We start from the raw sequence: 22323 nt of genomic DNA on the forward strand, positions 1-22323 counted from the left end.
GAATTCAGTAAGGTCACATGATACAAAATCAATGTACAGAAAACCACTGCATCTCTATACACTAATAATGATGTACAAATGCCACTAATAATGAATTACAAATTAAGAAAACTGTCCCACTGACAATTGTACCAAAAATAATAAAATACCTAGGAATAAAGTTAACCAAGAACATGAAAGAACTGTACTTTGAAAACAATAAAACACTGATGAAAGAAACTGAAGATGACACAAATGGAAAGATATTCCATGCTCATGGACTGGGAGAACAAATACTGTTAAAACATCCCTACTACCCAGAGCAATCAACAGATTTAATGAAATCCCTATCAAAATACCAACAGCATTTTTCACAGACCTGGAACAAATAATCTTAACATTTGTATGGAACCACTAAACACTCTGAAAGCCAAAGCAATCTCAAAAAAGAAGAGCAAAACTTGAAGTATCACAATCCCAGATTTCAAGATACACTACGAAGCTATAGTAATGAAAACAGTATGGTACTGGCACAATTAACAGACACACAGATCAACAGAACAGGATAGAAAGCCCAGAATTAAATTCAACATTATATGGTCAATCAATTTCCAACAAAATTAATTTTTCAACAGAGGCAAGAATATGCAATAGGAAAAAGACAGTCTCTTCAACAAATGGTGTTGAGAAAACTGGACAGCAACATGCAAAAGAATGAAACTGGACCACTTTCTTATACCATATACAAAAATAAACTCAAAATGGATTAAAGACCTAAATGTGAAACCTGAAACCATAAAAATCCTAGGAGAGAGCATAGGCAGTAATTTCTATGACATCTACCATAGCAACATTTTTATAGATACATCTTCTGAGGCAAGGGAAACAAAAGCAAAAATAAACTATTGGGACTACATCAAAATAAAATGCTTCTGCACAGCAAAGGAAACAATCACAAAACTAAAAGACAACCTATAGAATGGGAAAAGATTCTTGCAAACAATATATCCAATAAAGGGTTAGTATCCAAAATATATAAAGAACTTATACAACTCAACACCAAAAACCCCCAGAAATAATCCAATTAAAAATGGGCAAAAGACATAAACAGGCATTATTCCAAAGAAGACATAAGGCTGGCCAACAGACACATGAAAAGACGCTCAACATCACTCATCATCAGGGAAATGCAAATCAAAACCACAATGAGATACCACCTCACACCTATCAGAATGGCTAAAATCAAAAACTCAAGAAACAACAGGTGTTGGTAAGGATGTAGAGAAAAAGGAATCTGTTGGTGAAAATGCAAACTGGTACAGCCACTGTGGAACACAGTACGAACATTCCTCAAAAATTAAAAAGAAAATTACTATATGATCCAGTAATTCCACTAGTATATATCCAAAGAAGAGAAAAACACTAATTTATGAAGATATAAGCACCCCTCAAGTTTATCGCAGCATTATTTACAATAGCCAAATTATAGAAGCAACTCAAGTGTCCAACAATAGATGGATAAAGATGTGGTGTACACACACACACACACACACACAGTGGAATATTACTCAGCCATAAAAAAAAGAATGAAATCTTACTGTTTGCAACAACATGGGTGGATCATGAGAGTATAATGCTAAATAAAATAAGTCAAAATAAATGAACAAAGAAAAAAGACAAACATAAAATAACAGACTCTTAACTATAGGGAACAAACTGATGGTTACCAAAGGGGAAGGAGGGGATGGGTGAAATAGGTGAAGGGGATTAAGAGTACACTTATCGTGATGAGCACTGAGTAATGTATAGTTGCTGAGCCACTATACTGTACACCTGAAACTAATATAACACTGTATGTTACACATACTGGAATTTAAAGGAATAAAATAAATAAATACATAAGCAAGCAAGCTGGAGTTGGATATAAATAAATTTTTAGAATGAATGAATGAATGAATATATGAATGAGTAAGTTTAACATGTCCCTGGTTAACTGACAGGTTTACTAACTTAAAAAAGACAATGCAAGTGACATATGCACATGTATTATACAACTGATTTTTAAGAACTACAACAGTGATAAAAATTATTTTTATAACTCTTTTGGGGGGCATCACTGACCCACTAATTGTCCTAGTTCTCTATCTCCTCAGGGTAAGGTAATTCATCTACTTTTTGGATTTTTCTTTTATTTTGTTATTATTATAGACAGAAACATCTGTTCATGTGATTAGAAAAAACTGACAAGCATCAGCAGTGGGTTTAATGATGTAAATTTAAAGTTTTCAGAGAATTTCACTGGACACAAAGTTAATCTGTCCAATTTAAAAAGTCATATGCAGGGATGCCTGGCTGGCTCAGTTGGAAGAACATGCAACTCTTGATCTTGGGGTTGTGAGTTCGAGCCCCACACTGATTACATAAAAAGTCATATGCATGGCAAGGCAGTTTAAACTCCCACACACTATGTTATACTAGCACCAAGCACACATCTCCATTACGTGAATATATACCTACTGAACTACTGGCACAGGTCTTATTTTCCTTCATAAACTACGGTTTATTACTCCAGAAAAAGCACTAAACATTGGTAAAGAAATTCTGTTATCTATCCAACAAACCTGGTATATCTGATACAGAATACTAATGATAGTGAAACACCTTCCAATGATGGCATAAAAATAAATGAAGGCTTTTTAGTAAATCTTTAAATTTTGAAGAGCCTTTTCCTAAACAGTAACCTTGCATTTGATTGGCTTCAGGGAAAATTAAACAATGTAGTTATTCAAGAGGGTAAAAGCATAAATTATGAATTTATTTATTTTTGCTTACCTGAAGATTGGCAAAATCCAGTATGTGAAGACAGCACTAAATTTTCGGTCACAGGCTTAATTTTCTGCTCATCACTGCTCCCCTCGCCTACAGAATTCTGATCATCATCTCCTATATCAGAAGAAGATGACGATGTAATGTCAGCTTGCTTCCTTTTAGTGCTTGTTCTTAGGGAGTTTCTCATTTTCTCCTTGACACTGACTGTCTTCTTTTTAGCTGAAGTTCTCTGTTTCTTCAGCTTTTTATTGTCTTCAGAACTTTCCTCACCATCAGAAGATGATGAGCCACTATGTACTTCCTTGGTATTTCTCTTTGAATTTAAATTTCTTCTTTCCCTCAGTTCTATTCTTTTCAGTCTCTTGTCAGAAGAATCACAACCGTCTTCTTTCATGGAATATTTCTCAGTATCAGATGATGAACAATCTTGTCTCTTCCTTGAACTCTTTTCAGGCAAGTTGCATCTTTTCTTCACTCTACTGGATGCCCCATTCTTACTCCTTTTATCTTCTGAAGAATCACAACTATCTCTTTTTCCCTGTAATTTCTCAGCATTATCGGACACGTCATCCTTCTTTTTAGAAGTTTTATCTTTTATTTTTTTACTTTTCTTTTCTCCGTAAGTTGTGTCATTCTTATTTTGTTTTATGCCTTTAGGAAAACGAGAAATCTCTTCTCCCTCAGGTAATTTCTCAGTGCTATCAGATGATGATTCATACTGTTGTTCCATCTTAATTATATTTTTCTTCAAGTCTGTAGTTTTCTTTTCTTTTACTTCAGTTCCCTTTTTGCTCTGCTTTTTATCATCTTCAGAGGATTCATCACTCTGCTCTCTCTTTGGGAAATTCTCAGCAATGTCAGATAAGCCAGTCTGTACTTTCTTACATGATTTGGTTTTCAAATGCTTACTCTTTTCTTTAGTTTCAGCAACCTTTTTGTCTTCTGGAGAATTAAAACTCTCCTCTTTCCCTGAAGGCAGCTTATCAGCACCATCAGAAGAAACACCTGACTGCTGCTTCTTAGAGATTCGATCTCTTAAGTCCATGTTGGTCCTGTCTTTATCGACTGTGCCTTCTGCTGAAGAGAAATTCTCTCTCTCTTGTTTCCTTTCAGCATCATCAGATGACCCTTCTTGTGCAGTCTTCAAATTTTTCTGCCCTTGATTATCCATTCCTTTTTTTCTGTGTTTTTCATCTTCAGAAGAATCATAATCTTCTTTATTTGGAACTCTTTTTTTGGTTGTTCTGGCAGCCCCAATTTTACTCATGCTCTTTATCTCTTTTTCTAATTCTGAGTCATAATTGGAAGACTCAGACTGGTTTTGTCGTTTCTTTTTAGAAATTATAGACCTTTTAGCTGATTTGCCTTTTTTAATATCATAATCTGAGCCAGAAGTAGAACTTTTTCGTTTCCTTTTTCCTTTATCATCTTTCCCTGTTTGAGTCTTTAAATCATATAAAGTCTTCTCATGATTTGTATGAGTTTCATTAATATCAGTATCTGAAGAAGAACTGTGATTCATCCTGGACACCTCTTTGAGGATTGCTAACATTTCATCAGAATCTGAATTCTGATCCACAGTCTCTGACTGCTTAGATTTAGGCAATTTATTAGGTTTAGGATTATCTATAGCACTGTCAGAAGAATTCCGTTTATCCTTTTTTCTCATTGGAACTGATACTTTTTGTTTCTCCTTAACTGTTTCATTACTTTCTTCATCTGAATTAGATGTTGCAGGATTGGTTTCTGTCTGTCGCCTCAAGGGAGTAGTCTTTACACGTGGAGATCTTCGAAGATCAGATTCTTCTGAAAGTAATGGAACTTCACTTTCAAACAAATGCTCATTATCATTGTTTTCCTCTCCAAGTCCACAGTTCTCTGGCTTGGGGTTCAGACCAGAGCTTTTATAGCCATCTTTATCTTGTGGTACTTCCTGACAATCAGCACCTTTAATTGGAGAATTAGAAAGGGAAACAGGGGTAAGTTTAACATATAATTCTTTTGTTACTTTAGCTGTAGTTTTTGACTTAATACCTCCTCTGTTGTCTTTTGAAGTAATATTTAATTTTACAGAAGAACTCTCCAGTTCTTGCTCAGTTCCACTATTGCCATCTCCCTGATTATCTACTGAACTCTGAACTTCCATAGCTGTCTCAAGATTCTCAAAAATGTCTTCTGGAACTGAGGAAGGAACAGAAACAATATCCATGTCTAAATCTTCAGAAGTGTTAGCAGGTTCATATTGAGGTTCTTCTTTTTTATCAGATTTCTTATGTTCACCACTGGCACTTTTATTTGCTCTTTGTTCCTGTACTGTAATACTCTGATCCATGTGCTCACTATCCAGCTGCTTTCTTGCCAGTTTAGCTTCTGATTTTGAAATATCTTTTCTTTCTAAAGCACAGGGTTTTTCTCCTTTTCGTACTTTTGTTTCAGACTTAGCATCTATGACCTTATGCTCTTTGGTATTTTTCTCTTTGTTTACAGCATCCAAAGCTTGAATCTCTGAATTCAAATCTTCTTCTAATGCAAGATGAGCTTTCTTGATATCAGCTAACACAGATTTAAAAGCCTTAAGCTGGCGTAACTTTGTAGCAGAACTGGTTTCTGAATTATCTGCTGCCTGCTTCAAAAACTTAACATAACTGGAGTTCATGTTAGTTGTGGTCTCAATCAGTTTTTTTGCCTTCTTAATCATCTCTTTGGGCACAATTAGTGCTGAATAAGAGTAGGTTACCGAACCAGAACATGAATCATCTAATTTCTTTTCTTCTCCATTACAATTGGAAATATTTTTCTTTGGAGAAAATCTGGGTGTATGGTCATATACTTTATTACTCTTTTCATTGTCAACTTTTATCTTCTTCTTATTTTGTTGCAACAACTGTTCTAAATTTTCAAATACACTATTACATGCAGTGACCAAGTCCAACAAAGGTTCTGGATGACAAATGTAGCAATACCACTGGTTGTTTTCATCCATTATCGTAGAGAGCTCCTTTCGACCAAGGTTGCGCAGAATGCATTTCTTGCAGAAGGCATTATGGCAAAAGTCACAACAAATCAAGTTCCCACCTTCTGCACACCACCTGAAATTATTAAAAGATGAAAATATTATTACAAAATGAAACTCACTCTAAATTTTTTCATTATTAAAGCAATTTAAATTTTCCTGCCAGGAATTTTAATAATTTGGGTCATCTGCTTATTCTTTACTAGAAACTTAAAACAGACATAAACCTAAGGTTTTATGGAAAAGGGTAACCTTCCATTAAAGAGATCAATGATGATACTACAAAAAAAAATGGATCTAATAACATACTATGTAAGAATTTCCCCCAAAAAAGTAGACAATACAGAATGTTAGTTCATCTTGATTTATTACCTACCTACATTGTTCATCCATTCCATCAGAGTCACGGCTAATATCATCACTCATGTAATATTTAAAGCAATTCTATTAAAAGAAAAGGGGAAGGGGAAATTTTATATTCAAAATGGATAACATTCATAAAGGACAAAAAGTTTATTTTTAAGTCATTAAAAAAAAGTAAAGGGAATGTGTGTGTGTTGTGTGTGTTTTACAGAATCAAAGCAAAACCACTGCACTACCCAATACTAGTATTTTCCAGACATAGAAATACCTCAATAAATTAATTCCTTGAAATAGATTTTCCTATCATCAAGTACCACTATTCCTTATATAAAGTTTATAAAAGATTTTGGTAAAGCAAGTTTCTAATTTCATACAATGAGCTACTAAATCTCTACATAAAGATGTATTAGATGTTGCTGCTACTTAATGTATTTAATAGCCTTCATATATAAACAGCTGCTATGTGTACAGCTAAGCAACATTATCCTACATTAAGCTACATTCTCTTTAAATCTCAAAACATTATGCAAGATAGGAAGTATTACATCCAATTTGAGAGAAAAGGCTAATACGTAAGTAAATCTCCTCAAGCCATACAATTAGGTAACAGGCAAAGTAGGTATTCAAATCCAAGTCTGAATGACTCTAAATTCATTTTCATTAAGCCTGGAGAAAGGGAAGGTTTTATGCCCAGTGATGAAAAGTACTGATTACCAAAATGGGCTAGGCTCAACAGGCCAGCCCTTGAAAAAAACCAATTACATATATTAGAAAAGAGAAAGGAAATGCACATTACAAATCCAGCAATATGAAATTCAGCTATCCCATTTTAAAACTAGAAGCTACAACATGTCCCCCTAAATAGGCTCCCGGTTGAACTGAATTCAAGGAATGAAGGGACACAAATTGCTAAAAGAAAAAGTAAATTTAGTCCACTTAAGTAGATCTGTATCAAAAACTCACACAATAAAAGACCTAAAGGGGCACCTGGGTGTCTCAGTCAGTTAAGCGTCTACTTTCAGCTCAGGTCGTGATCTCAGGGTCCTGGGATCAAGCCCCACATCTGGCTCTCTGCTCAGTGGGGAGTCTGCCTCTCCCTCTTCCTCTCTCTCTCTGATCCTCCTCCTCGATTGTGCTCTCTCTCTCAAATAAATAAATAAAATCTTAAAAAAAAAAAAGGCCTAGAAGTGGAACTCTGAGGAAAATCTAGTCTGCCCCTGCACTTCAAGGAGGCATTTTGTTGGGGAACAAACTAACCCAGAATTAATCTTAGCATTAATGAGTTAGGGAAATCATAACCTTGATATTATATTTAAAATTAACTCCAAGGTATTACTAATAAAAGAGTATACACAGACTGTTAAAACTATCTTCAACACATATAAAGCATTTTTAATTCTATCATCACCAACTTAATGTCAAAACCCTGCCCCACGTGGAGAGTTTAGATTTGGGTAATTAGAATACATAAGATGGAAGGTTATAAAACATATACATCTGCACACATGTAAACTCTTCAGATTTGCCAACACACCATGCTCTGCTTCACTTACCAGCCTCTGAATACCATGTTGCCTCTGCTTAGAATATGCTGAGCCAATCCCACTTCACCAGGCTAATTCCTATTTATAGCTCAGATACCAGCTTATATCATCTCCATTATAAAGCCCCCCTACCTAACTCCAAAGTACACAGGCTTCCTGTGTGTTCCCACAGTACACAGTACTTCCCCTATCATGGCACTTACTGGCCTTTTTTTAATAGCTGTCCTCCCCGTTACAATATAAGCCCTCCAAAGACAAGAGACCACGTCCATCTTCTTCATCACTATGCACCAAAAGTCTGACACTGTAAACCAAATGTCTAACACACAGTAAACATTTAAATATTTCTAGAATGAATTATAAAAAGACCATTACATACCTTACAAATAAGTACTTGCAGTGAAGGATGTCTGTAAATGGAATCTTTTTGAAAATGATTGACCTGTTGTCCACAAGCTGTGCAGCTCACAATCCCATGAAGCCCATCTTCTAGGAGAAAGGAGTGACCATTATTCAGACATACACACACACGTAAGAAAAGATATTTACTTTAGTCAGCATTTTACAATTTTCATATTATAAATTAAATACTTCATAATTCTTAGAAAAGTGACATTTTGGACACAAAAGGCTAACAATTTTATGGACTTACTAAAAACATGACAACCTTGGCAAATGCCAGAACTACAAATCCTAATCTGTTTCCTTTTACAGATGCAAACCCTATTTCTCACAACAACTGGATAAAACATGAAGAGACTCCATAAGAGAAGTTCTAAAAATAGGGGTCAAGAGCTCGTTTTCATTTTGCTATTGTTTGCAAATAAATTATCAGTTCTTAAAGAATGGGGAAGCAAGTGACATATGTGGAACAGTCTTTTGCATCCTTATACTTAAAAGTTAGGAACGCCATTAATTTTTTATCCTCAAAATGAAAATGTCTGCACAGACTCTTCCAATATAGTATGTGAAAACCTGATAATTTTAAATTACCAATTTCTTACCTCAGATTTACTTCAATACTATCCATAATCCCCATTAACCTGTCTTCTATTTCACTATCTACTCCATATCAGCACTACTATTTCCAATTAAGGACAAATAAGACTTGCAGGTATATCTATCTATCTTGGCAGCAAAACCTGAGAATGACTCGGAGGAGGGGGAAGGAAGAGCCCCACTCCACAGTGTTTGCAGGAAAACAGGCTGAAGATAACCCAATGCAACAAAAAGGAAACCTCTGCTGCCTCAATCTCATCCTTAGTTCTGCTTACAGCAGTGCTTTACAATCTGAGCTGACATCAGAATCATCTGAAGAAACTTTTTAAAATCAGAGGCTGCCATTCCCACCCCTAAACCACTGAATGAGAATCTCCTAGACATTTTTTTTTTAGTTTTACAGATGATTCCGATGTGCAACCAAGATCTTGATATAAGATGACAGATTATGATTCCAAACAGGCCAATGAAAATGCCTGCATTCACAAATAAAAAGGAGATAACTAAAAGAATAAACTATATCTCTAAATAAAGACAAAACAATACACACATTTCCCACCTCTCAATTTTCTATTTTGTTTTTTTCTTACTCTTTATAGATCCAAATCACCATGAACCCAAATATTATCACAAATATTCTTATTCACAGAAGTTAAAAAAGTTTAACCCAATTTTAAGGGTGCCATCATACTTTTCCAGACAATGTAGAGAATTTGAAGACTCACTATATAAGTTGCTAATATTTTATATCATACTGTCCTACATTAGTGATTGATCTCAAGTACTCATATATTCTGTATTTGTTTTAACAGAAACAAATACATGGTGTGCTTCATTTCAAATAATGATTGCATTAAGATATACTAATAAAAGCTAGAATATGAATGCTCATCCAATGTTAACATAATAAATATTAAGCATCTTCTATATGCTTTTGCACATATATCACTCAAAAATTAAACAAAACTAGGGCACCTGCGTGGCTCAGTTGGTTAAGCGACTGCCTTTAGCTCAGGTCATGATCCCAGAGTCCCGGAATCAAGTCCCGTATCAGGCTCCCTGCTTGGCAGGGAGTCTGCTTCTCCCTCTGACCGTACCCCCTCTTGTGCTCTCTAATAAATAAATAAAATAAATCTTAAAAAAAATTAAACAAAACTAGGTGATCCTTTGGAGAATTTCTCCCACATGTGCACAAAGAATCGTATATACGATATTCATTGCAGCACTAAGTAGGAAATCAGAAAACTCTGAAAACAAAAACTTGGAAATAACTTCCATTTGGGAAATGGACAGTGGTTTATTCATATAACAAAATTCTATAGAGCAGTGGAAAATAAAAAACTAGATGTACATTCACTGAGATGGACACACTTCAAAAGCAATGCTGAATGTGAAATGTTGCAAAAGGATATACACAGGATACCACTTTATATATTTTAAGTGAAAAATAAATGCTTTATGAAAAAACATGTATAGGAAAAATATAAAAACATATATGAAAATAATACACACACACATGCACAGAAACTTCAAAATAATCATTAGAGGGGTAGGAGGAGGAGGAAATGGAGGAGTAAAACTGAACCAATTATTTTATTTAAGTGAGATGTAAAGCCAATACTGAATAATGGTGAAATATTACTTTATGTACTTGTTTCTACATGTATATCCTTTACATTTTTATTTTTAGCTATGAAATATCTTAATGATCATAATACAGTGTATAAATGGAAAAGAAGCATTTTCATTTCTGAGTTCAACACATTTTAATAGATTTAAAAAGAACAAATTTCTGTGAAACATTAACGATAAAAACTGAAGATGACACAAAGAAATGGAGACATTCCATGCTAATGGATTGGAAGAACAAATATTGTTAAAATGTCTAAAATTACTCAAGGCAATCTACACATTTAATGCAATCCCTATCAAAATACCATGGTATAGCATTTTTCACAGAGCTAGAACAAACAATCCTAAAATTTGCATGGAACTACAAAAGACCCCAAATAGCGAAAGCAACCTTGAAAATGAAAAGCAAAGCTGAAGGTATTACAATTCCAGACTTAAATTATTTGCAAAGCTGTAGTAATCAAAACAGTATGGTACTGGTACAAAAATAGACATACACATCAATGGAACAGAATAGAAAACCCAGAAATAAGCCCATAATTATATGGTCAACCTTTGACAAAGCAAGAAAAGACTATCCAGTGGGAAAAAGACAGTCTCTTCAACAAACGGTGTTGGGAAAACTTGATAGCTACATGCAAAAGAATGAAACTAGACCACTTTCTTTCACCACACACAAAAATAAAACTCAAAATGGATTAGACACCTAAATGTGAGACCTGAAACTATAAAAATCTTAGAAGAGGGACACCTGGTTGGCTCCATCAGTGGAACATGCAACTCACAATCTCAAGGTTGTGAGGTTGAGCCCCATGCTGGGTGTAGAGATTACTTATAAATAAAACCTTTAATAAAAAAAAATCCTAACTGGGTGTTAAACACAACTAATGAATCACAGAACATTACATCAAAAGCTAAGGGTGTACTATATGTTGGTTAACTGAATTTAAATTTTTAAAAAATCCTAGAAGAAAGCACAGGCAGTAATGTCCCTGACATCAGCCATCACAACACTTTTCTAGATATGTCTCTTGAGGCAAGGGAAATAAAAGAAAAATAAACTCTTGGGACTACATCAAAATAAAAGGCTTCTGCACAGTGAAGGAAACAATCAACAAAACTAAAAGGTAACCTACAGAATGGGAGAAGATATTTGCAAATGACATCTGATAAAGGGTTGTATTCAAAATATATAACGAACTTATAAAACCCAACACCCAAAAAATGAATAATCCAATTAAAAAATGGGCAGACATTTCTCCATAGAAGACATCCAAGTGGCCAACAGACACATGAAAAGATGCTCAACATCACTCATTATCAGGGAAATGCAAATTATAAATACAATGAGATATCACCTCACACCTGTCAGAATTAGGCTAAAATCAAAAACACAAGAAAAACAAGTATTGACAAAGATGTGGAGAAAAAGGAACCCTCTTGCACTGTTGGTGGGAATGTCAACTGGTGCAGCCACTCTGGAAAATAATATGGAAGTTCCTCAAAAAGTTAAAAATAGAACTATCCTAGGATCCAGTAATTGTACTACTGGGTATTTATCCCCAAAATACAAAAACACTAATTCAAAGGGACACATGCACATATTTATAGAAGCATTATTTACAATAGCCAAATTATGTAAACAGCCCAAGTATCCATTGATAGATGAATGGATAAAGAAGATATGGTATATATACACAATGGAATATTATTCAGCCATAAAAAAGAATGAAATCTCGCCATTTGCAACGACACGACTAGAACTACAGAGTATAATGCTAAGGAAAATAAGTCAGAGAAAAACAAATACCATGTAATTTCACTCATATGTGGAATTTAAGGGACAAAAAAACAAGCAAAAGAAAAAAAGAGACAGAGATAAACCAAGAAACAGACTCTTAACTATAGCGAACAAAACTGATGGTTACCAGAGGGGAGGTGGGTATGGGGATGGGTAAAACAAGCAATGGAGATTAAGAAGTACACTTGTCATGATAAGCACTGTGTGATGTATGGAATTGTTGAATCACTATATTGTACACTTAAAACTAATATTAACACAGTATGCTAACTATACTGGAATTTAAAATAAAATTATTGTGCCAGATAGAAAAATTAGGTGTAAAGTATACTTTCTAACAAACTGGGGAAAAGGTTGTCAATAGGCTATGGTGTTTTTTAAAGTGGCTCCTGAAATGGTGGTATCTTTAATTTTGTTTCAAATCAATGTAAGATTACTTTATACACAGTTTACCTTCTTGATAGTTTCCTAAACTAGGCTTCAATTATAGAACTAACTTTCCCAGGAAGTTTGATTATTAACTAGCAATTCAGTACCTCAGATCACTAGTTTATTCATACATGCATATATAAGTAAACAGTTAAATTTCCTGTGTGATTTCTGACAGTTTAAAGATGTAGCAAATCATTAAGACAAAAATTACCATGAGAGATTTAGGTGCTATTATATGGCTATAAACATACATATTTCATTAAGCATAATATAAACATTCTTACACAGAACACTCAATAAAATGTTCCAAATATATCAGCTCAGACCAAATACCAGCAGCATAGTGAAGTGGCACTAAGAACACATTCCCCAACAACTGTAGTTCTTTTTCATTCTCCTTTTGGCCCTTATACACATTCTAGACACTGACTGCACCAGAGTCCCTCCCCAAAGACACCATTTAGATATTAATTTTGATACAATGCAGTACACTTAGTTATCTGTTCTCCAGACTCTTGCTACTGATCCCTACGGTCACCTTCTACTTGCTGATTCTCTTGTTTTAAGAAAACTATTCAGCTTTGGTGAGCTCTGTTGCTGCAATGGCAGTTACCCCACTATGAACTACATTCTCCATAAATCTTCCGTATGCTTGAAAGGAGCAGATCACCCCCTTGTGGACAACAGACTAAACAGCATTTCTTTGATTTTCTCCAACAACCTAATGAGTTATTTAATCCGAAAATATATATAACAAATACAGATATATTTTACTAATTCCATCAAGATAATCATATAGCACTGAAATAAAAATCGGCACAAATTTCATCAATATTAAGTACTATGCTATAATTTCACAAGTAACATAAATATTAAACAGACATGCTTCCATCACACTTCTACTTGGATATTTGGTGTCTTGTTCTATTTTTTAGAGATTCGTTCCCTTTATGGTCATGGATTATGGCTCTGTAAATCTGCCCAAAAAATATACAGGCACTATTTAAAAATCACACACAAGCAAATGGGAAACATACTCCATTGTCATAAATTTCTAAATGAATCCTCCTTATGCTAACTTTTTACAGATGATTAGCCAACATGGTGTGTGTATAAGTGGGGGTAGACAGACAAAGGAAGAGACGGCTCAGACAGGTGGAAGGAAGGTTACTAGCTCTAGCTCCCTTCTCCTTCCTACTCATCTCTACATTATTATCCTTACAGCAGTAGATCTCCAACTTTAATATACAAAAGAACAAAATGGGGCTCATTCTTGACATCATCCCCAGAAATTCTAATTTGTTAGTGGAGTTAAGGGACTTGCATTTTTAACAAGCACCCCAAATAATACTAAGGCACAGGTAACTCTGTGATACAATACATTATATATATATAAAGCTACCCAAGGCCACAGGCAAGGTTTTGTCCAAATCTGAAATTCTTTCGGGGTGAGAGGGAACACATGGTATTTTGGCATATAGGCATTACAGAACTAATATTCAAGAAGGGAATGCTAAGCTTCTTGAAATAACTTTATAGCCACTGAAGGCAAAGGTATTTTGATAAATGTTTAACCTTTTCTGCTTCAGAGCTCAGAGAGAAACAGAAGTTATTTTTAAGTAGTGCTTTTAATAAACAATGGGCAGAAAAGTGGAGGTATTTTTAATAAGCACATCAGATTTTCCAATATGGTCATAAACAGCAATTTAAACTCATGTTTTCATTTTCACTTGTATTTACCTCCGCGTTTTTTGAGATTTTCAGTTTTCATTTTACTTCTGCTTCTAAATTCAGGCCCTTTAAAATCATCTTTGTCTTCATTCAGCACTGGCTCTGGTTGTACAATCACTGTACCTAGAATGATTTCATTTAAAAAACCATTACACATATTAAATGTGCAAATGAAGTACAAGACTTCAGTTCAGATAAAGCCAACATTGCTGGTACATAATTTTGTTTCTTTCAAGCTTTCAATACTTGTATAAGGACCTCTTCAAGAGTAAATAAAACAGGGAAATAGTAAAAGGGCCAGGTGTCAGCAGTAAGATTACTTGTTGGAATATAATTAATAAAAGTAGGGTGCGGGTATTACGAACTGATTATAACAGAAATGTGTGAATAAAGTAGAAAGCCTCAGCCCAGTTCTGAATTTTTATACTGCCTATCACAAAAACTGTTTTGAGTATAAACACCCATGCTAAGCTCGAATAAAGTTTATAAAATAGAAGGACCAGAAGGAAAATTTTAAGAAGACATCCTATTCTTCTCATAATCCAAATCACAAACTCAGAAAAAATTTGTAAGGTTTTTTTATATTGTTTTGGGGGAGGACAGTGGGAGGCAATGTGAGAAGTTAATTCTGCTATTACTGCTATACCTATTCTGAGGCATTTCCCAACTAGTGTGTCAAACATTTAGCACCCTGAAAAGTCCTTAAAGAGTCTTAAAACAGAAGATTCCCTTAAGATATTTAAGTTCAACTGCTCTAACAATAAACTGTAGAATGAGATCGATTATTGGTCTCTATGGAAATATTTTAGAAAGAATGTACTTTCTTAAAGAACATGTGAACTGAGAAGACAGGTTGTTAATTTAAGTTTTCATTATAATCTCTCAAGAGCAAATAAAGCAGGAGCATAGTAAAAAGGGTCCCAGGTCTCACATTTACCTATGTTGCTGGGCTTAGTAATTGGGCATTATTGGCAACATTTAAGAAAGTAAAACCTGGTAAGTTGTCAGGGACGGTCTCCCTGAAACATGGGCCTATGTTATTCAGCAAGCAGATTTTGGCAAAGTATAGCATCTAGTTATATGTATTTCTGAGTCTCTGAAAAAAAAGGAGGGGAAAGCAGGCATAGAGGATTGAGTTTTTACAAACTGGCAAATTTAAATAATCTACACACAAAAAAAACTTTGTTTACAGCAACCATTTCACATATATACCCTCAGAGAAGCCAAAGCATTTGAAAAAAGCTCAAGATTTATAATTAATGAAAAAACAAAATTATTTCTGAAGATTCTTCTCTAAATGGAAGGAAAGCAGTAGAGTGGAGAAAGCACTCACTAGCTTTGGGTTCAAGCAGACCTAAGTTTCTCAATTTAAAGCCTGAAGAAGTTCCTCGAGCTCTGAATTTGTTCCTTTATTTCTACAAGTAGAAACAGTAACTACCTTACAGTATTGGTTTGAGGATTAAATGAGTTAGTTCTGTAAGAGTCTGGTACCTATATATACTCAATATAGTATTATAATAATAATCATCATCACCCAAATTCTACCTTATGAAATGGGTCTATTTTTGGTTTGGTGGGAGAGAATTATGATTAATTCAGGTTAGAAACATCCCATACTAACTTTTTTCCACAGTATCATTAAAAGAAAGATTTGAATTCCTATTTCTTAGCTCACCCAGTGACCATCATAAGGACTCCCAGTGACAACCACTGAGAATGTTACAATCTAAAGTGAGTCACTGCCTATGGGACTCACACTCCCTCAGGAGTTGTTTCTGCCCTCGGCCACCAACCATTACATAAAATAGTCACAGATGATTTGCAAAGCCAAGTAAATGGTAGGCCCATCAATTTTCCTTCTTTCTGCTTTCTCTCATTCATTCCTTTTCCTCATTTCATATTTCACCTACTGTAACTCCTAATTTGTCCTAGTCAAGCAATGTCTTAGGCTCCTTCCCACCATTTTTTTAAACTTCCATAATCAAAAAATGTTTCACAAAAATATAAATGTAGACAGAGAACAAAGTTTAGTAAACACTGCTATAAATGATCTGTGAGGATAAATTTGAAAAATCTGCTAAGATACTTCCACATATTATTAATAAAGAAAAAATCTAAACTCTTGACTCTGAAACACCATGAAATTACCAAGACCTTTGTCATTACTCTTATCATATAATCATACTGCTCTCAGACTTGGACTATGAAATGTCCAAGATTTTCATTTGGCTTTTCTCCCCCAATCTAATTAATGAGGTTTTAAGGTTAGAACTGCAACAGTTGAAAGGCATGTGACAAGGCGTTTTAAAGAGATAATTACAAGAAATACATCTAAATCTATCTTTGATAATTAACTTCAGCTTTTAGTCTTAGAGAACTTAAGAATGCAGTAAGATTAACCAGATTTTTAAATGTTTTTTAAAGTTTTAAGAATATTCATATGTTTTCCTATAAAGCAAGCATGTTTAAATTTGCTGAACCAAAACTTCATATAAACGTTTAAACTAACTTCCACATTCAAATACAATTTACAAACTAAAATCCCTTTTCTAAAACCCAATAGAAAGAGAAAATAGGTTTTGTTCTTTTTCAAAGCTGACTGCAAATATTCTGTTTTCAACCTCAGTAACACACATTTTCATTACCATTCTAATACATTTCCAGACAACCACTATTATAATGCTAGTTTTGTGCCTTTACACACAGCTAACAGTAATCAAGTTCCAATTTTATAATGACATTTAAAAATACATTTCAACTTTAACTTCATATGAAAAATTAATACACATTACCTTTTGGCAAGCTTTGCATAGTAATATCATTTTCTGAATTTTCATTAGAAGCATCTTCATTTACAGTTTCATCCAAAGGTTTTTCATCATCAGATTCAACATACTTTGTTACAATTGAAGGTTTCCTATGAAAGAATTAAGTCCATAGAATTATGGACATTTCTGACAATTGGAATAATAACCAAAGAACATGTTTAGATTGAACGGTGGCTCTTAACCAGAGATACACATCAGATTCACCTACGAAAGCACACATCTCTGTACCGTATTACTGAAAATTATGATTCAGTAGGTCTGGGGTAGGACCAGGATATGTTCACTCTGAAAAAGCTACCGGGGGTGGATCATAAAGGGATCTCCTCTTTAAGAATCACCACTTTAGAGAATAAGTTAAAATAAACTGTGTTTATTAAGAGACATTCCCACTGGTAAGAAACAACAAATGCCCAGGGCACCTGGCTGGCTCAGTCGATAAAGCATCTGACTCTTGATCTCAGGCTGTGAGTTCAAGCCCCATGTTGGGCGTGCAGCCTTCTTAACACACACACACACAAATGCCCAATAACTGCAAACTTCTAATAAAATCTATACTCTCTATTACGCCTTACAGTATGATTAGAAGTAGTTTCAGTCCTTGTATGTACAATTCGTTTTGACAATTTAACACAGAAAAGTATTTTTACCACTTTTTGATCTCATTATAACTTCCTCATAAGTATAACGGCTACCCCTCCCCATCATTCTGGACAATTTGATATAATCCTAAAAAACCTGTATTGCTTCATGAGGCATTCATTTCATTTTCCTTCTGTCCTTTTTTTGAGCACATATATGATCTAAAAGAAATGATCTATATATTGCAAGGGCCACTAAGGCATAATAAATCCTTCTTGGAAAATTCCAGTAAAATTCAATAATTGTTGAAATTAATTGATGGATACAAGAGAATTCATTATACTATACTGTCCAGTTTTTAATGTGTATGTTTGTATAAAACAGTTTATTCACTTAGAACAAGGGTGCCTGAAGTTTAGAAAAGATTATTATTCTTAGAAAAAGAAAATAATCTGAAAATGTTTTCCCTTCAATATCAACCAACCTTTTTGATCGTGATGATCCTGATGATCTGGATTTTTCTGAAGAGCTAGCTCCCTAAATGTGAGAAATAAACAAAAAAGTGAATACAACTTTCAAGGAACATCCCTAAAATTAACTATTTCCCTATACCAAGATCTCTGATACAGTAAAATAATGGGATATTACTTTTATGTCTAAAATATTTTTTAAAAGGAACTTCAAAAACTAATTTGCATTTATTCTCAGGCTTCCTTGATTTAAGATTAATTTCCTGTTTTTTTTTAATTAAATTATTTCTACTGAATTGTGTGGTGTAGGTGAGGATGCACTACTCTATCATGATCTTGACCCAAGTCAACAAAGACGAAACAAAGGTACAGAAGTAATCAGATCCCAGTGGATGTAGGGAGTTTTGAGGATCTAAAAAATGTGTCATTTTCTCTATCCTAACATATGGCACAAAGTACCTTCTACAATTTGCTTTGAGATACTAAATTTATCCTCATTTTGCCAATATAATCAATATATTTTTTGGATTGAAATTTCTATACTAGATGGAAAGAATCCCAAAACTATAGCATAGGCTTGGGTATCATGAGTGAAGGATATCAGGATGGGTTCCTATAATAATGCTTAAGATACTCTAAATATCCAGTTTTGAGAGATGTCAGAACCATGGAGTCATGCCCATAACAACCACCTTGAGCACTACTATTGCAATATAATAATGTTCAACTACCTATCTGTTAGCAAACCTTCAGTTGTCTGGCTTTAGGTATATTGCTAAAGTGAACCACACAGTAATAAAAACAATGAACACCTTCTAAAAATAAACAACTACCCAAAATGAAGTATCATAATATGTAACAGTAAACTTAAACACATGCATGTATTAAAGAGAAGCAATCTGGGGTGCCTGGGTGGCGCAGTCGGTTGAGTGTCCAACTCCTGGTTTCAGCTCAGGTCATGATTTCAGGGTCATGAGATCAAGCCCCGTGTTGGGTTCCATGCTTAGTGTGGAGTCTGCTTGAGTTTCTCTCTCCCTCTGCCCCTCCCCACTATGCTTGCTCTAAAATAAATAAATAAATCTTTAAAAAAAAAAAAAACAGAAGCAATCTGATAACATATACTCTAGTTGGTTATTAGCAATTAATAAGTATCTTTTAAATGCTTCAAATTAGTCTTACCTCTTCCTTGCTGTTTTCCATCATATCTGAGTTATTTCCAGAACCACTGACTTTTTCTTAAAAGAGAAGAAATAAAAACTTTATCTATCTCTTCAAAGCATTATCAGACAGAACACCAAAACTACAACTCCATGAACCCATTTTTCAGTCTATGAAGTACAACAGTACTGGTAATACATTACTCACATTAAAATATTCCTAGAAGAATTTTCTCACTAGAATCACTCCCTTGACACACTAACCCCTTTTTCAAAAGCACTAAGTTTCTAGGGATGCCTGGGTGGCTCAGTCGGTTAAGCATCTGCCTTCAGCTCAGGTCATGATCCCAGGGTCCTGAGAACGAGTCCAGCATCGGGCTCCTTGCTCAGCGAGAAGCCTGCTTCTCCCTCTGCCTGCCACTCCCCCGTGCTTGTGCTCTCTGACAAATAAAATCCTTAAAAATAAATAAATAAAAATAAATAAAAGCACTAAGTTTCTAAAAATAGCATTTTGGTATCAAAACATTTCCTACTGAAATTTTCTAAGGTATTTTCTCCTAAAAGAAAATTTAACCTCCATCTTTTACTAACAATACAATCATACTATTAATAAATTTTATTTCCCTTCACCTAAGACACTGGAAAAATAACAGCAAACTAAACCTAAAGAAAGCAGAGGGAAAGAAAAAATAAAGATTAGAGCTAAATTTAATGAAACAGAATAGAAAAATAAAGAAAAATCACTGAAACCAAAAGTTCTTTGGAAAGATGAATGAAATTGACCAACCTTAAGCTAGACTGACCAAGAAAAAAAGAGCAAAACTCAAATTACCAGAATCAGAAATTAAGAAGGGGACATTACTACCTACCTTAAAGAAATAAACAGATTATAAAGGAATACTATGAACAACTGTATGCCAAAATATTAGATAACAAAATATGGACAAATTCCTAAACACACACAAACTAACAAAACTGGCTAAAAAAAATATATACAATGTGATAGACCTATAACTGAAGAGACTGAATTAGTAATCAAAAAACTACCCACAAAAAAAAAAAGCAAAGGTCTAGAAGGCTTCACCACTGAAATGTACCACACATTCAAAAACGTCTTCACAAACTCTTCCAATATAAAAAGTAGGGATACTTCCTAATTAATGTTTATGAGACCAGTATCATACCAAAACCAGTAAAGGTACCAAAAAATGAGAAATCTACAGAACACTATCACAAATATAGACAGAATACTCCTCAACAAAATACTAGCAAACTTCAACAGAAGACAAGTCTTTCTCCCACAGACTGGGAGAAAATATCTGCCTAAAGACCTATCTGATAAAGGACTATTATCTAAAAGATACAAAGGGGGCACCTGGGTGGCTCAGTCACTTAAACATCTGCCTTCGGCTCAGGTCATGGTCCCAGAGTCCTGGGATCAAACCCTGCATGAGGAGACTGCTTCTCCTTCTCCCTCTGCCTGCTGCTCCCCTACTTGTGCTCTCTCTGTCAAATAAATAAATAAAATATTTAAAAATAATAATAATAAAAATAAAAGATACAAATAACTCAATAATAATAAACAACATGATTAGAAATGGGTAAAAAGGGGCGCCTAGGTGGTTCAGTCATTAAGCCTCTGCCTTTGGCTCAGGTCAAGGTCCCAGGGTCCTGGGATCGAGCCCCATGTCAGGTTCCCTGCTTGGTGGGAAGCCTGCTTCTCCTTCTCCCACTCCCCCTGCTTGTGTTCCCTCTCTCACTGTGTCTCTCTCCATCAAATAAATAAGATCCTTAAAAAAATAAAAATTAAATTAAAAAAAAGAAAAAAATGGGCAAAAGATCTGAAAATATCTTACCAAAGATACACAGGTGACAAATAAGCATATGAAAAAATGCTCCACATCATATGTCATGATACAACTGGAAATTAAAACAATCAGATAATACTACGCAATCAATGGATAAATGCAGAACACTGACACCACCAAATGCTGGTGAAGATGTGAAGCAACAGAAAGAAGTCTCATTCAATTGCTGTTGGGAATGGAAAACGGTACAACCACTTTGGAAGACATTTGGGCAGTTTCTTTCTTTTTTTTTTTAAGATTTTATTTATTTTTTGACAGAGAGAGAGAGACAGTGAGAGAGAGAACACAAGCAGGGAGAGTGGGAGAGGGAGAAGCAGGCTTCCTGCTGAGCAGGGAGCCCAATGAGGGGCTCGATCCCAGGACCCTGGGATCATGACCTGAGCCGAAGGTAGACGCTTAATGACTGAGCCACCCAGGCGCCCCTGGGCAGTTTCTTACAAAATTAACGATCCTCTTACCATATGATCCAGCAATCACACTCCTTGATAATTATCCAAATAAGATGAAAACTAAATCCACTCAAAAACCTGCACACAGATGCTTATAAACACTGTGAACCTAAAACTGCTCCAGGGTGCCTGGGTGGCTCACTTGGTTAACCGTCTGCCTTCGGCTCAAGTCATGATCCCAGAGTCCTGGGATCAAGTCCCGCATTGGGCTCCCTTCTCAGCAGGAAGTCTGATTCTCTGCCCTGCCCCTGGTTCATGCATTCTCTTTCTCTCTCTCTCTCTCTCTCTCTCTCTCTCTCTCTCTCGCTCTCTCATTCTCTCTCTTAAATAAATAAATAAAATCTTAGGAAAACAATTAAATAAAACAGCTCTAAAAAGTAAAATCTATTTTAAAAGACCCTAAAAAAATGGAATATCCTCAACTATCTACAAAATACCCACAGGTTAACATTATACTAAATGGTGAAAGACTGAATGCTTTCCTAAGATCAGAAACAAGAAAGGAAATCCACTCTTGCCACTTCTATTCAGTATTGTAATGAAGATTCTAGCCAGAGCAAGTAATCAAGAGAAAGAAATAAAAGGCATCAAGATTGAAAAGAAAGAAGTAAAACTATCTCTCTTTGGAGATGACATTATCTTATATATA

The 22323-nt window shown here is 34.7% G+C and overlaps 1 protein-coding gene across 7 annotated transcripts in view; it reads right to left on the minus strand.

The window, feature by feature from the left end:
• ATRX (ATRX chromatin remodeler) overlaps positions 1 to 22323 on the minus strand; it is a 309326-nt gene that overhangs the window by 204457 nt on the left and 82546 nt on the right. For 3 of the 7 annotated variants that reach the window (XM_064574279.1, XM_064574277.1, XM_064574284.1), the window contains 7 exons: positions 19380 to 19435; positions 18215 to 18267; positions 17116 to 17240; positions 14333 to 14446; positions 8108 to 8217; positions 6198 to 6265; positions 2812 to 5897 (listed from right to left, as the gene is read on the minus strand). In XM_064574279.1, coding sequence (XP_064430349.1) covers positions 2812 to 5897; positions 6198 to 6265; positions 8108 to 8217; positions 14333 to 14446; positions 17116 to 17240; positions 18215 to 18267; positions 19380 to 19435 — 3612 coding nt within the window. The remainder of the gene's footprint in view (positions 1 to 2811; positions 5898 to 6197; positions 6266 to 8107; positions 8218 to 14332; positions 14447 to 17115; positions 17241 to 18214; positions 18268 to 19379; positions 19436 to 22323) is intronic. The other 4 variants (XM_064574281.1, XM_064574278.1, XM_064574283.1 and 1 more) reach the window with 3 other exon arrangements.

The sequence above is a fragment of the Mirounga angustirostris genome, unplaced genomic scaffold, assembly GCF_029215605.1.
Source record: "Mirounga angustirostris isolate CCGP_5_RB_7025 unplaced genomic scaffold, mMirAng1.0.hap1 SCAF_11, whole genome shotgun sequence".
In the NCBI taxonomy this organism is placed as follows: Eukaryota; Metazoa; Chordata; class Mammalia; order Carnivora; family Phocidae; genus Mirounga; species Mirounga angustirostris.